Source organism: Aedes albopictus, chromosome 2 (genome assembly GCF_035046485.1).
Source record: "Aedes albopictus strain Foshan chromosome 2, AalbF5, whole genome shotgun sequence".
In the NCBI taxonomy this organism is placed as follows: domain Eukaryota; kingdom Metazoa; phylum Arthropoda; class Insecta; order Diptera; family Culicidae; genus Aedes; species Aedes albopictus.
Window position 1 is genome coordinate 413465317 of NC_085137.1, and position 16688 is coordinate 413482004.

At 39.0% G+C, this 16688-nt stretch overlaps 1 protein-coding gene across 4 annotated transcripts in view; it reads right to left on the bottom strand.

Moving 5' to 3' along the window:
• Positions 1 to 424: 424 nt before the first annotated feature.
• Positions 425 to 16688, bottom strand: part of LOC109417878 (protein dead ringer-like) — a 462566-nt gene continuing 446302 nt past the window's right edge. For 2 of the 4 annotated variants that reach the window (XM_062853471.1, XM_062853470.1), the window contains exon 9: positions 10077 to 11020. In XM_062853471.1, the coding sequence (XP_062709455.1) occupies positions 10087 to 11020 (934 nt within the window). In that variant the 3' untranslated portion in view covers positions 10077 to 10086. Of the gene's footprint in view, positions 2809 to 10076; positions 11021 to 16688 lie in introns of those variants that run through there. The other 2 variants (XM_062853473.1, XM_062853472.1) reach the window with 2 other exon arrangements.

A 16688-nucleotide genomic window follows, 5' to 3' on the forward strand; every position in this document is an offset into this window, starting at 1 on the left:
AAAACTTCGATTCTGCGAACATTGATTCAAAATTGCCCAACGCTAACTTAGACACCCCCATCGTGGTCTTAGTTGATACTTGCGTGTACCACTTCGATTATCTTCGCCCTCTTGTGTCATCTCAGGTGCTTGGTCATTGTTAAGAAACATTGACAGTAGGTTCATTGCTTCCAGTGAACTATTCGCTCTTGGAAGGAAGCACGACACTAGATAACGGACAAGAATGCAACGCCGAATGGTACAGTCGAAAATTTTTCCTTACGGCTGCGGCGGGAATCGAACCCGTGCTTCTCAGCATGATGCGACTAAATGCCGCACGACCACGAAGCCACACAAACGGGAAGTTAGTAACGACAAAAAATGCACTGTACGAGGGATGTGATAAGCATCTACGAATATGTATGTGTCTCCCAGAAACAACGGCTTATTTTAAAACATATTGTTCTATTATCCATCATTATCAATTGTCATTGTGTTGTGTTTGACATTCAATTCTAAGACTTTCCGTGCACAAATTTTGATAGTTTATCTTCGCTCCGAGTAACTGGCGGAGGTCTATGTGACAGACGTTTTGGTTTGTAGTTAGCATATTTTGATTAAGATTTACATGCATCAACGTTAACTGTGAGTCGTGTAAAACTGTTTCGATTTCGGGTGGTATGTGTTTGTGATGCTTGGACGTGGTCATGATGACGATGATGTCTTTTCTGCTCTCTAACTTCTACGGGGGGCGCCACCAAATTTGCGGCGCCATTTTGTTCATTTTAAATAGATAATTGTTCATTTTGTTTTTCTCTCTCAGCCAAGGTAAAATATATATTAATTTAAATGTGAAGGTATAAATCTAGTAAAATAGGAAATACCTACATTCACAAAACAATGGATAATATATAGTCAGCGAATTGCAACTAAAACCTAGCTTCTACTACTGTCCACTAATGAAACTACTCATTCGTATTTGTTTTTAAAACATTTTTGTGTTTGTGTGTTTTGCTGTTTTTTTTTTCTGGGGTAATTTACCTTAAACTTATATTGCAAGAGATTTTTTTTCGTAGAGTTTCTAGCATTAACATACCTTTCCTATCCGGAAACGAGTTTTCTAACAACAAAAAGGTAAGAGATAAAATTTTGCACTTCAATCGATCCGGAAGGGGGTGCTTTGCCTAAATCTAAGTATCGTTTTTTTTTTATCTTTATACTAGTAGCAGCAAATATTAGCGAGTTTTGTTCGGTTTCCCGTTTTTTTTCAGTTTTATGAGAATGAGACATGTCAAATTTTCAGCATTCCTACAGATCTTCAGCTCGTTATAATGCGATATACATGAGTTCTACCTTATGATTTTAAGAGAGATTATGAATTCGTTTTAAGTAGGATTATTAGGTTTTGAACTTACACATGAACCTATGTACATCTCTACGAATCTATTTACTTTGCTGCAAAATACGCCTATCAAAACGAAACGAGCTACTTGAACGAACGAAACGAGAAAACTAACTTTCTCACTAGCTGAGCTGCTTAGAATACTACATCTAGTCAAGTGTAGAAAAATAATCACATCGTTTATCCATCTAAGCAAGCTGTTAAAAATCTATGTCTAAACTGATAAGGTTATATTAACTAACAGAGCCATCTACCATCTACAAGCTTCTCACATTTACACCTTTGCTGCGCTACCACACTGCTGCCAAATGATAGATTGCTGCTTACTTTCCTGGCATGACGATTCCGGTTGTAACATTTTGTTCAATTTTCGTATTAAAAAAATATATTAAAAAATTAAAAATAATTTTTGGTTCAAAAGTGTTGCTTTCGTTCAGTGTACTGCGACGCCTTCCGGTTACCGTTTCACGGAAAGTGAATCGGTTCACGCCAGGCCTTCGAAGCTTTTCATGGCGTACGATTCAGTGCTGCCACCTTCAGTTTCAACCAGGCACCATAACCAACGCGTCGCGGCGCATGCTTGGATTCGCAGTTTGAAAGCTTTCAACACACTGACAAAAATTTTGCTGCTCATTTTATGTTATTATCGTACTAAAATCAAGTCAGAGTTCTATTAGGGTATGTGCTTAAACTAGGATTTAAGTAATAAAAAAGTTGTTCAATTGCCTAATGAAAAGAACGAAAAAATGCAACATTCGAGAGCCCAAAATATAAGGATAAGGATTGCGAGATGGGGGCGACTTTCTTCCCTTTTAACTAGGAAAGGAAGAAAGCGCGTTTTTAAACTATAAAAGCATTCTCCCAACAAGGGAGAACCGTTCCACTAAACTAAAATAAAAACAGAGAGTCGCAATAAAACTAATCACACTCTTAGGACACAAGTGGCCGGGGCGTCACCAGCGACGCCAGACCCATCGAGCCACTTCCAACCGGTTCATCGCCGGCGCCTATCGACGAGCTGCCGCCGGTTTTGACCGGCGAAACGATAGGAGATGCAATCGAGGTGTGGGATGTGTGGCTGCTGGTGCTACCGACCGGGGAAGATGCCGCCGACATGGGAACACCGCTGCTGGGGGCCGTGACCAACAGACCGCCGCCGCCGCTGGACGAGGGCGATGCAAGCTGATGGTGTAGCATGTGATGTGATGGGAGAGCCCCGCTGGCGCCATTGCTGATGGAACTACTGCTGGCGTTGTTCGGGTGGGATGTTGATCCGGCGGTGGTCATTTTATGCTGCGACGACGATGAGGAGCGAGAGTTGGGCGACGATGAAGAAGGGGGCGGGTTGGCAAATAGGACGCCCTCGTACTGGACACCGTTGAATTCCATTGAGACCACCAGCTGTTGGTCGCCTTTGGAGGCGTCACCTGGAAAAAAAAAGAAGTAGAAAAGAGTCTTTGTTAGACAGACGTTATCACCGGAAAATCCAAAATACCCTGCATTTTCAGAAGACAGATTGATGCAGGAAATATTTCTTTTGGAATGAATTAATGACGACAGTATGTATACACAAATTGTTATGGTATTCCCATAGTGTCTCTTAATGGCATTTGAGATTTTCAGAGCTCCACGAATCCTAGCAGAATTTGCTATGCTTTTATTTATGGTGAAAACACATAAAGTTTTTCTTGTAGATTTGAAGGACTTCATTGTAGAACAGTTTGGACGAACCTGAATGTCCCAATGGTTTAAAAAAAAAGTAGACTTCAGAGTGATCCAGTAACCACGAAAAAATACGCAACGTTACTCAATATAGCAGATATGGCTGTTGTTACGAGAGTAGACCTGAAGTCCTGAACTCCAAGGTAGTTTGGCTGACCTGGAATATCCATTTAGTGTCTTTAAATGGCATTTGAGATTTCAAGAGCTTCGTGGATCCCAGCAGATTATGCAATACTATTATTTATGGCGAAAACACATAAAGGTAATTTTCTTGTAGATTTGATGGACTTCATTATAGAACAGTTTGGACGATCCTGAATGTCCGAAAGGTTTATAATATATAATAGACTTCAGGTTCGTCAAGTATCCGTGACTGATTATGCAACGTTACTCAATATATCAGATATGGCTGCTGTTACGAGTGAAGACCTGTATTCCGAAGTAGATTGGCTGACCTGGAATATCCCTGTAGTGCCTCTAAATGACATTTGAGATTTCAAGAGCTTCGTGGATCCTAGCAGATTATACAATACTACTATTTATGGCGAAAACACGCAAATTTTTTCTTGTATATTTGAAGGACTTAAATATAGAACAGTTTGGACGACCCTGAATGTCCCAAAGTTCTATGATAAGCTAGTACACTTCAGGTTGCTCCAGTAACTGTGGTTGATTATGCAACGTTACCCAGTATAACAGATATGATTACTGTTACGAGTGTAGACCTGAAGTTCTAAACTCCAAGGTAGTTTGGCTGACCTGGGATATCCCTATAGTATCTATAAATGACATTGTTGATGTCAAGAGCATCACGGATCCCAGTAGGTTATGCAATGCTATTATTTGAGGTGAAACTACATAAAATTTATCTTATAGATTTGAAGGACATCACTATAGGGCAGTTTGGAACACGTAGAACATCTCAGAACATAAAACACCTTTTGATGTTCTTGACGAAGGTCAAATGAATACATATAAACGTAACCCACATCCAAGCTCAGCTTTTAGAAAATTTCGTGTGTCAATTATTTCGTTTTTTCATATGTCATGATGTTCTAGGTTATCAATGAAGTGACAAATACAAATATTTCCATTTTTCCCTAATAGAGGACTCAATTTGCAACAACTTTACCGAAGACAGTATTCTGGTTTATCGAATGGGTGAATTTATACAGCCGTTTCGATGTTGGGGTCAAATATGACCCCTTTGGCTCCAAAGAGTTAAAAGAATTGCCGGAAGAATTTCTAAAGTAGTTACCGGAAAAGTTTGCTAACTACTTGCCAGCAGAAGCTCTGGAAAATACTGAAAATTTGTCGGGAAAACTAGGAAATTCCCAAAAACACTATAATTTTAAAAAAAATGCTCGAGAAATGCCAAAGCGACATCCAGAAAAACTCCAAAAAACCTGAAGATTATCGAAAAACTTCTTGAACAAATAATTAGATAAATTACTTAAGAAAATTTCAATGAAATTCCTAAATAAATTGCCCGACGAGTACCTCAGGAAATGTACGAACACAATCCACAATCTTGGCCAAAATTTAGTGTTAAAAATTTCTGAAAATTGACGAAAATAATGCCTTAAGCCTCCTTAATCTTAAGGAAAATACTTAAGAAATTTCCAATGAAATTTCTTAAAGATCTACCAAAGAAATTTTTGTAAAAAAATCCGGAGGCGTTACGAAAGAAATGTTCAAAAATTTTTCTTCAAAAAAATCCAGAGGAATGACTGAAATATCCTAATCTAAATGTCGAAGGAAACTCCGAAAATTTTACTGACAAATTCCTAAAAAAAATTGCCACAGGAATTACAAAAAAAAAAACAACAAAATTGCCGGACAAACTCCGCAAAACATTGCCTTTTTCTTAAACAAACGCCAGAGGAATGCCAAAATAACTTTCAGAAAAACTCTTTGGAATCCTAAAAAAAAAAATGTTGAAGTTCCTAAAAAAATTTTTAGAGAGAAGAAAATAAAAAAAATAAATAAATGTCGAATAATTCCGAAAGAAATTGCATCTGAAATTCTTAAATAAATTGTCAGAGGGCATCCTAAAGAAATTTTTGAAAAAAAAACACAATTTAGTGCCAAAAAATTGCCGAAGAAGTGCCTAAAGTAATTGCTTGGGAAATCTGAAGGAAAATGTAGAGAAGTTACTAACGGAATATTCGTAGTTAACCTAAAAGAATTACCAGATAAAATCCGGAGGCGTTGCCAAGAAAATATCCAAAGGAATTTTTCAAAATAGTTGCAAAATAATTTGTAAAGAAATTACCAGAAAAGTTTGAAATAGGGAATCGCGCCACTTGGGCGGTGGCTTCTATATTCGTCTGTTTGCCACTATAACTTAGTCAAATTTGAACCAATTGACACAACTTTTGGAATGTGGTGAGATAGGTATAGTATCTATCCGTGTACAACATTTCAAGTCAATTGGTTCAAAATTGACTGAGTTATAGTGAAAAACAGACGAATATAGAAGCCGCCGCCCAAGTGGCGCGATACCCTACAGTTGCCGGAAGAACCTATGGAAAAAGTACTGCAATTTAAAAAAAATAATTACAAGACATTTTTTTGAATAATTTGCTCGAGAAACTTTAAACAAAAATGCCGGGCAAACTCCTGAAGTAATGGTCGGAGAAATTCCTAAAATCATTGCCATTTTTAGAAAAAAAATCCAAAGGTATGCAATAGCAATTTTCAGAATTTATCGAAAAAGCGCCCATAGAAATTATTGGAAAATTACTTAAAAATTCCAGAAACCTTAAAAATTAAAAAGGGCGAGTAATTTCCAAAGAAATCTCACAAAATATTCATAAATAAATTGTCGGAGGAATTTCTGCAGATTTTTTTTTAAATAAAGGCTACAATCTGATCCACAAGTTAATGCCAAAACATCTAAAAACTGTCCTAAAAATGCTGAAGAAAAATGGTGAAAAGTTACTAGAGGAATTTCCAAAGAAATTCCTAAAAGTATAACCGGGTAAATTTCTGAAAAAAGAATCCGGATGCGTTACCAATAAAATGCCCAAAACAAGATTTAATAGAATTTTTTAAGAAATTACTGGAAATGTTTGTTTACTTATTTCCAGATGGAACTCTGAAAAAATGCTAGAGAATGCTAAGAAAAACTCCTGAAGTAATTGTTGAAGAAAATCCTAAAATCATTGCAATTTAAAAAAAAAAACAAGCTAGTTTTGGAAGTCTGTTGTCTTAACGGGAAACGTGGCATGGGTTTTCGCTAAAGCCCTAGTAAAGCAATTACCACACCTTACAACTCCGACAGTGGAAAGCTGGTTTAAGATATTACGCTCTAAATTTTGAACTGTGAAAGCCCTACAAATCATAACAAATACTTTTAAAAAAAATCACGATGAAATTCTGTAGAATAATTTTTGATATGGCCTTTGGAAGAATTTCTTTCAAAAAGTCACAGATATTCCTATAAAATGTATAATGAAATAATCCAATGCATTATTGCTTGGAGACTCATAGCAAAAACAAAGAAAATTTAGAAGTTTCTCAAAATTTTGGCGAAATTCCAAAAAAGCGTGGTGCGACTAGAATTATTAAAAAAAAAAACTTACGATAAAAAAAATAAAAATATTTCATAAGTTATCCCTTTAAGAATTGCTTGTTGTCGCTTGCAACTAAAATACGTCCATAAATTCAAGAATCCAAACCCTCGCATACATTCCCCGGGTGTTATGCTTAAGAAATTCCAGAGGATTTATTGGATTATACCTATGATAGAAAAAAGTTCTAGCTAAATCCCTAATTGAAATTCTGGAGGAATCTCCTGGAGTAACCGAGAAATATGATTTAACGTTTTGAGTGGTTGTTGAAATAAAAAATCCGAAAGGATTTCATAAATTGCGGGAGGAATTTTCACAGAATTGTTTGTAGAAATTATTGAAAAATGCAGATACAATCCCCAAAGGAATTTCCGGAGAAATACCTTAAGATACTGTCGGAGTAGTGCCTGAAATAATAGCAGGAGGAAAAAAGGAAATGGTATATATCCGAGAAGTTTCTAAACAAATAACCAGATGACTACCAGGAAAATTTTAAAAACATATAAAAAAAACTGAAATTACAATTCTTAAAGAAGTTGCATGAAGCTTTTTTGAAGATATTGTCGAACAACTTTCTGAAAAAATACCGATATACAGGGGATGGCCAAAAAAGTTCAACAAGCGGTAACGTTCAAAATTTCATTCAATTCGGTTCACTGGTTTCCGAGATATGACAGTTTAAAAATTAGTTGTCTAAAAAATAATGTTTTACCAGAACGGTTCTAGCTTCGCGAAAGATTATCCAGTCGAGCTCGAATTTTTACCAATGATGCACAAACAGAAAAAAAATTAAGAATTTTTGATGCAATCTATGAAAAGTTACAGCATGTGGAATTTTTTGTTTTGAGAGAAATAAAAGTTGCCTATCCCAAACATTTTGGCCATCCTCTGTATGTTTTAACGACAATATCTGGGGATTTCGGGAACAAATTGTTTAAAGAGTTCAAGAAGAAAGAAATTCTTTGAAAACAAATGGTCAGAGGTATTTTGTAATAAATTTTCGGAGAAATCCATGATCAATTTGCCTAAGAAACAAAGTGTTGTTAAACAAATTTCTAGAAACATTGATTGGAATATGGGAAGATGAATTCCTGAAAGAATTGTCAAGGGATTTCCCATATAAGTTACCTGGATAATTTCTGAAAGTATTTAGTTAGCGGAAGCGTAGTTGCGGTATACTTCGTAGATTGAATATCAACAACATTCTGAAAATGGCAAAATTTTCAAAATACATAAATAAACTTCCGTTATTTAATTTCATGAAATAATTTTAGAAGAAAATATCGAAGAAATTCGGGAGATTTGCTGAACAACTCTTCAAAAACGAATGATCTGATTTTATTTTGAATTTTCCAAGAGAAGTCATCCTGTACTATTTCCAAAGGAACACCTAAAGAAAGTTCTGTAAGAGTATCTCACAGTATTGGAGTATAGAAAAAGTTTCAATTGTCTGATAAATTTCTGACAGAAACGGTAGACGACTTCATAAAAGAATTGCCAAAATATTTTTTTTAAAACAATGCGGGGGAAATCTCAGAACAAATTATTTGAATAATTTTGGTCAGAGGAATTCCCAAATGAACTGCCTTGATAATTCCTAGAGACATTTTCGAAAGAATACCTATACAAACTACTGTAGAGATAATTGCCTGAGTAAAAAAGTATAGGAGAAGTTTCTAAACAAATCGCCAAAGAAATTCTTGAAAAAAATTTTTGAAGCAAATCCTCAGAGAATTTCCAGAGAATTTCTTAAAAATGTTACTGCGAAGCCCTAAATAAATTGCCGTTGCAGTTCCTGAGGAAGTTGCATGAGAAATTTCTGAAAAGACAAACTGAAAAATCACATAAACAATTGCCGACATGATTCAGTTCCATGGGGCAATTCCAAAACAAATTGATTAGAAATTCCTTAAATAACTTCCGGAGAAATTTATGAAGGGATTGACAGTGGTTTTTTTTAAGCAATTCCCAAACAAATTATTGGTATAACAGTTGGAGGATTTACTTACAAAAATACCAAAAAAATTACTAGAGTAACTGTCGAAAGAATTCCTCAAAAAAAAATCAGGATCTAGTGAATCCAAAACAATACCAAAAATGGTAGAAGAAAGTCCCAAATAAATTGCCTGGTGAGTTCTCAGAGTTTCTGAGGTAGTTGTCTATGGAAAAAAGTATTTGAGAAATTTCTGAACCTGAAGAATTTGTTCAAGAATTTCCATAGATATTCTTAAAATGGTTTAGTGTTAGAGAATTTTTAAAAAAAGTTCTTGAATACTTTTTGAAGAAATTCGTATCCGCCGAAAAGCCGGAGGATTTTCTAAAGAAATGCCCACACAAACCCTTAAAGTACTTGTCAGAGAAACTTTCGAAAAAAAAATGTTTGGGTAATCTAGATAAATTTTCTGAGGAATTTCTGTGGGAATCGTTGAGTCTAGGTGGGAGTAGTGTCCGATACAGTTGCCTGAGGGAAAAAGTGTCGGAGAAGTTCTTGAGTTACCGAGCAATTTCTCAAGATCATTAAATCATAAAAATGTTTCTTAGGTGTATTTTTGGGGATTTTCCGAAGGAACTTGTTAAAGAACTTCCGGAAAAAAATCCCTAAGTACCTAATACAGGTCGGACTCGATTATCCGGAGTCAGATTCTGATGCTTCTCAAACATATATCTGGAGAAAGAAATGCTCTATAAAGCTGAAATTTTGACATTTTGCCAAGCCAACTTTGATTAGTCATCACTCAAAATTTCAGCTTCTTAGAGCATTCCGTTTGCGAGATATTATTTTGGAATGCGCCAGATTCCGACTCCGGATAATCAAGTCCGACCTGTAGTCGGAAATATGGAAAATTTTAGAAAAATTGCTACTTAAACATGAAACTTTTTCCACAGGAAGGGCTCATGAATATAAAGAGCAAAAAAGAAATTAAAATAAATTCAGGGTCGCCTATTTTACCGGAAAACCCAGGTGTTTTTTTTTGTTTTCCCTTGACACTACTTACTTTGAAAAATCATAACTCAAGAACAAAACATCGCAGAAACAATGTTTTTAATAGAAAATGAAAGCAAGTTTTCTCAGAAATATGAACTGGAAAAATTTTTCCAAAAAACTTTCCACAGTTTAGAAAATTTGTAAGGAAGAGCTGGAAAAACTATGCTCGAACTCGTGGAACATTTAAAAAAAAAATCGAGAAAGTTATTTCATAAGCTGAAATTTTTGGAATGCACTTTTTTCTTTCCTGAGTTATGGCCATTTTTGTGAAAATGACCATATAATATATGCCTACATGGTCATTGGCATAGACTTAGACATAGAAGTTTTTACCCGCCCCTCAATATGCAAAATGGTCAGAAGCCACACAAATCTTCCAGGTAATAACAGTAAAAGACCTAACCCCCTTATTGTTCACCCCATCACTTACCTCGACTGATCAGCTTGAACTGCATGCCCATGATTCCGTTCGTCACCGTGCTCGCAGGAGCCGATGCATCCTGTTGTGCCGACTCCGCTCGAACCGGATGTTCGTTGCTGTGGCTGCTTGTGTTGCTACATCCATTGTCCAACCCGGCAGCACTCAATCGGTCCCCGTTTTGACGACTTTGTTGTTCCTGTTCCTGTTGTCGTTGCTCTTGCTGTTTCTGAAGTTCCCGTTCCCTCTCGCGCTGCAGCAGTTCGCGTTCCCTTTCACGTTGCAACTGCTGTTGTACCTGCTGCTGCTGCTGCTGTTGATGGTGAAGCAGCTGCTCCCGTTGGAGCTGCTCCAGCTGTAACTGCTGCTGGCGCTTGAGTTTGTCTGCACTCTCGCACCGTTCTCGCTCGAGTAAACTCAGATTCAGACTGGCCAAGTGATTGACCTGGGCTTGTTCGCGTTGGGCCGCGGCCAGTGCCGCTGCATGCTCGGTGATGCGGTTCAGCGCCAACGGGTGGTGGGTATCCTCGGTCATTGACATGTCCTCGTCTTCCTCTTCTTCCTCCTCGTCGGGGATGTCATCCTCGTGGTGACGAAGGCCGTTTTCGCCGCGCAGGTTGACCGGCGTTCCATCCGAGTGGGCATCGTCTTCATCGTGCGAGGACAGATTAAGCTTCTGTGGCGTGAGAGAGCGTCCGTGAAGTTGTGGGTGTTGCTGTTGTTGTTGTTGCTGCTGTTGTTGAAGCTGGGCAACGGCGGCCACGGCCGCGATTGTGTTGTTATTGCTGCGCTTGGCCGGTGGAACACCGCTGTTGTAGTCGCGGGACGAGGAACGATCCGAAGTGAAGTCCATGGGATGGTCGCGCTCGCGCTTGATCGACATGTGGTGCGGTGGCGATTCGGCCAGGTTCAGCGCTTCCCTGTTGTAGTGGAAGAGACTTTGGGTGAGATGTGTGATTAAAATCGATTGAAATAAATAGTAGATAGGTTTTTGGGGGAGGGTGACAAATAATTTGTCTAAAGCATATCACTAGGTATATCGAAGTATAAAAAATCTACAATTCTTAGAAAAATAAAAGCAGAATGTGTGAATGATTTCCTAGATATAATACTATTTAAATGACTATGTGCAGCGCAAAATATAGAACACTGGTGATTTCTGCATACATTTAGCCAGTTTTTCCCATACTAATTTGAAGGCCCTTTGCATGAGCTTTGAGGGAATTCAAAATTCCTAAATATATTGTTAGGATTTCTAATAAATTACGCATCCTATATAAAGTTATGGGACACCTTTTTCCAAAGTTTCAGAAATTCCTAGAGAAAAGTTTGAAAGAAGATGCATGGCCAATGAATAAATCTCGCGTAACTTTTGTAATCTCGTCCGAATATAAGAAAAAATGCAAAATGTGTTTCATTTTCCAGAGATGCCTTGAGCGATTCTTCCAGAAATACTTAGGGGCCGTTCATAAACCACGTAGTCTTCAAGCGAGAAGCGGGAGCAGTGATCCAAAATGTACTATCAAAAACTGTAGTTTGCATGATAATCGTTGGTGTATGGTCTTGACTATCATGCAACAAAAACATTCACGTATGACCAGATGAAATATTCATGGGTGACTGTGACATTTTTTTAATCACGGCAAAAAATGTAGTGGATTTTCAAATTGAGTGAGCTAATGAAATACCAGTGGTTCCGAAAACTGCGAACCGGACGTGCGTATAACTTAGGAACCGGAAGTGTGAAGAAGCGGAGACAAAGATTTTCGGATTGTGCATTCCGAGGGTCATAACCACCAATGGAGCAGGGGAACAAAAGTCAGTGGCTCCCAACTGAATAGTTACGGCCCACGTCTAACAAATCAAAAAGTCTCATGCCATACGGATGTTTTCAGACCTGGCTAATTGAGTTGATGTTAAAACCCGATATCCTAGGCCATTTGGAATTAAATATGGCGCTTGGGGTTTCCGGGACAATACAGGGACACTACTGAGGGTTTCCGCCATCCTCAAAAACGCCTTTGTAACGACTTTGAAATCAAATCCGCTGAAAATGCTTTGAAGCTTCTTGGAATGCCTCCAAAATCCCCCTAAAACCCTCAGAAACCCCACGTAACGCACCTCAGACCCTCCGAAACCCCAGAAAACGCCATGTAACGCCTCCGTAACGTTTCTGAAATCCGCCGAAAATGCTCTGAAGCTCTTCGAAATGCCTACAAAATCCCCCTAATACCCCCAGAATATTGGATAGTGCTATCGTATGATCAACCTGAGATTGTTCAATCGCAGCAGTCATTTGTTATTTGAAGACATTTGTAATGTTCACACAGTAATTTATTCTCGTTCAAACCTTCAACAAATACAGACATTATCAATTGTTAGTCTCAGTTTTACTTGCCCGGTTCAAATCCACACTTGCCTTCCAAGAGGTTATGGGCCCTCGGCTGTGAATCCGGAACAAGAATAAGGTTGTTGAAGATTTTTTGAAGTTGACGAATCCAGGAGCAGCAGATCAAAATGGGCGATCGGATGGTGTGTTTCCCGAAGTTGAACGGCTCGAATTTCGACAACTGGAGTTTCAAAATGAAGTTGCTTCTGACCAAAGAAGGTTGCTGGAAGGTCGTCAATGAACCGAAGCTGAACCCTGCTCCTGCAAATTGGACCGAAAAAGACGAACAAGCCCTAGCGACAATTGGTTTGGCCGTCGAGGATAGTCAGCTCGTCCACATTAGGAAGGCCAAGACTGCAGCTGAAGCCTGGAAAAGTTTGGAGAATTTCCATGTGAAGCGGACTCTGAGTACCAAGGTCTCGATCATGCGTAGGATTTGTGCGCTGCGACTGGAGAACAACGGTGACATGGAGATCCATATCGGAAGATTGGTGGAACTATTCGACAAACTCAACGGACTTCAGCCCGACAAGAACCTGGATGAAAGTTGGCTGGTGGCAATCATGTTCAGCAGTCTCTCTGAAGAATACGATACGCTTGTGACGGCATTGGAGGCCAGATCTTCTCAAGCACATCCGTCGTTTTGGTACTGATGCATACTGTCATGTTCCTGGTGAGAAGCGGGTCAAGCTGGATGAAAAGGCGATCAAACTGAAGTTTGTTGGCTACAGTGAAGAGTCCAAAGCTTATCGTTTGCTGGATATCGCTACTGGAAAACTGACCATAAGCCGTGACGTGAAGTTCCTGCAATCCTCCAATGTGGTTAACGTTGATGATTCTTTGAAAGAAGTTGTTGTGCCATTGGAAGCTAGTCGTGATGCTGAACCTGAAGGTGATCGTGAACTTGGCTGTGGAGCTGCGATCGATTCTGACGATGAATACTGGTTCTCTGATGACGCGAATACAAGCACATCTAGCGAAGACACCTTTGTGGAGCTTGAAGCGGATAATAAGTCGAGCAATTGAGACGATCAATCAGATCTACCAAAGGTAAGATGCCGAATAAGTATGCTTGTAGTGCCGAAGCTGAAGTTCAGGAGGAGCCACGAAACGTCCGTGAAGCACTGTCATGCCCCCAGAAGGTGCAGTGGCGAGAGGCAATAATGGAAGAGTTGCAGTCTATCGAGTCGAATCAAACTTGGGAACTGGTTGACCTGCCCCCGGGAAAACCTGCTATTGGCTGCAAATGGGTTTTCACACGGAAACGAAACTCGAATGGACAAGTTCAACGTTACAAGGCGAGATTAGTGGCCCAAGGATTTAGTCAACGTTACGGCACAGACTACTACGAAGTTTTTGCTCCCGTCGTTCGACAAGCAACTTTCCGGACGCTGATGAGTGTGGTTGTCAAACGAAAAATGATGGTGAAACAATTTGATGTGAAGACCGCCTTTCTCCATGGGCAACTTGAGGAGGAGATATTTATGAAACAACCTCCAGGGTTTGCAGTCAAGAATGCTGAAAACAAGGTTTGACGCTTGAAAAAAAGCTTATACGGATTAAAACAGGCGGCCCGTGCCTGGAATCAACGGCTTCACGAAGTACTGCTGTCCATTGGTTACGAACAAGGCGCTTGCTTGTACCGGAAATGCGTGAATGGCAAGTGGAGTTACGTCCTTATTTATGTGGATGATCTCATAGCCCATAGGGCCCATATAGCCGAGGCGGTAAACGCACGGGTATTCAGCATGACCATGCTGAGGGTGACGGGTTCGATTCCCGGTCGGTCCAGGACCTTTTCGTAAAGGAAATTTCCTTGACTTCCTTGGGCATAGAGTATCTTCGTGCCTGCCACACGATATACGCATGCAAAATGGTCATTGGCAGAGGAAGCTCTCAGTTAATAACTGTGGAAGTGCTCATAGAACTCTAAGCTGAGAAGCAGGCTTGGTCCCAGTGAGGACGTTACGCCAAGAAGAAGAAGAAGAATCTCATAGCGGCTAGCGAAGATCCAATGATCGTAGACATCCTGGAACGAACCTTGAAGAGCGAGTTCGAGATTAAAAGCCTTGGAGATATTCGATGTTACTTGGGACTTGACGTAGAACGTAATGAAGCCGGCGATTACTTCATCAGTCAACGGAAGTACATAGCTGATGTAGTTCAATGTGCCAACCTTCAAGACGCAAAGCCATCAAGTATTCCGCTGGATCCTGGTTTCGAGAAACATGCTGATCAAGGAACTCCACTCCCGGACAATCAGGTGTATCAACAGATCGTTGGAAAGCTACTTTATTTGACGGTGAACTCAAGACCGGATATTTCTGCATCGATATCAATACTGAGCCGGAAGACCGCAAATCCATCGCAACAGGACTGGAATGAGCTAAAGAGAGTGGTACGCTATTTGAAAGGAACCTGCGACATGAAGTTACGCCTGAGCAATATTGGAGAACCTTCCGAACTTGTGGGATATGCCGATGCTGACTGGGCGGAATGCCGTGAAGATAGGAAGTCCAATAGCGGGTACATTTTCCAGTACAACGATGGCACAATATCTTGGGCGTGCCGCAAGCAGACGTGTGTATCTCTTTCTACTGCAGAGGCGGAGTTTGTTGCATTATCGGAGGCATCACAGGAAGCATTATGGCTGCAACGTTTGCTGAGGGACTTCGGAGAAAATGTATCTATCACTATTCACGAAGACAACCAAAGCTGCCTCCAAATGCTAAACAACGAAAAATTTAGTAACAGAACCAAACATATCGCAACAAGATTTCATTTTGCCAAGCACCTCAAACAGAGCGATATTGTATGTTTCAAATACTGCCCAACAGAAACAATGTTAGCAGACTTTTTTACATAACCGTTATCCAAGAACCGACTGGAACTGCTCAGGAAGATGTGTGGCCTTAATATGAAGCAACAACTCACGTTGAGGAGGAGTATTGGATAGTGCTATCGTCCCGATCAGAAAGGCATAACAAAATTATAACCGATTGAGTTATTTATTTCAAAAAATTTTCATAACAGAATGAGTTATAAAATTCGCCGGTTAGGTGTTAAAATAACAAAAATTATAACAAAAATTGCTCTAGCCATAACATAATTATAACAGGTCTTGATACAATTTTAACAAATTTATAACAACGTGAGATATAATAAATCTTGGAATGATCGAAAAATTATAACACATGTTGATATAAATTAGATATAAATATATTGGGTAAAAATTGAGTTGGGTAAATTTTAACTCATTTTTTGGTTAATTTTTATTAAGAGTGTTATTTATTTTTAGCGAAAAGTTTTTTGTATAAAAAACTTGCCCCACTTAGTATATAAAAACCCCACACCCAGACGGGAATCGAACCAAGGACGCCAGCCTTCAACTACAATCCGGCGCCTTTATCCATGAGGCCATTGCAGCACTTGAAGTGAGGGGAGGTTTAAGATCAAGTGGTTCTTCGTTTTGGTGGCTGGTCTATAAATAGACTCGTTTGTCCAACGCACAGGCGAGGGAAACTATGACGTCACATAAAAGTATTCTTGATACAATTGATCGCAATTACGTCATCTTAGGATATAATAACAAAAGTGGATATAATTTAGTTACAATTGTAACTCAAGAATGTGCTCTGCATTTTAGCATGTTTTGTCTCGTGATTCAGACCAGAAATTAATGTCGTATCTTCTTTAAAGTGGTAAAGATAGTCAATGGCTCTCAGACATTGAAAAGAGTGGTACAGTAATGTTCCGATTTTATCACCCCCTTTCCATAAATGTTTTCAAACACTGTAAAAATCTATATGCGTTTTCAATATTTTGAACGTTGGAAAGCACGCATACAAACTTCATCCTGAAGAAGAGGGAGGAGATTTTCCCTAAAATGTAACAGGGCATTAATAAAAAATGAAGGTCTGACGCGTGGAGGGGGTGATAAAGTCGGAACATAACTGTATACAATTTCACCTTTTCTTGGCGCTAGCGAGATAATTATCTAATGTTTCTCACCATAAAGGAAGATCCTGCCTAGCAAAGTTATGCAGTAGTCTTGTGATTGGAAATTACATCACTTCGTGGCTTTAGTATGCATTCCTGGAGATTGTCAGATTTAGGTGGCTTGTGAAATAAAAAAATAAGTGTTTAAAGCCCAATTTAAACATTATATGGTACAAGAATTGACATACTAAAGCAACTTTGTGAGTTTTGCTTTGCCT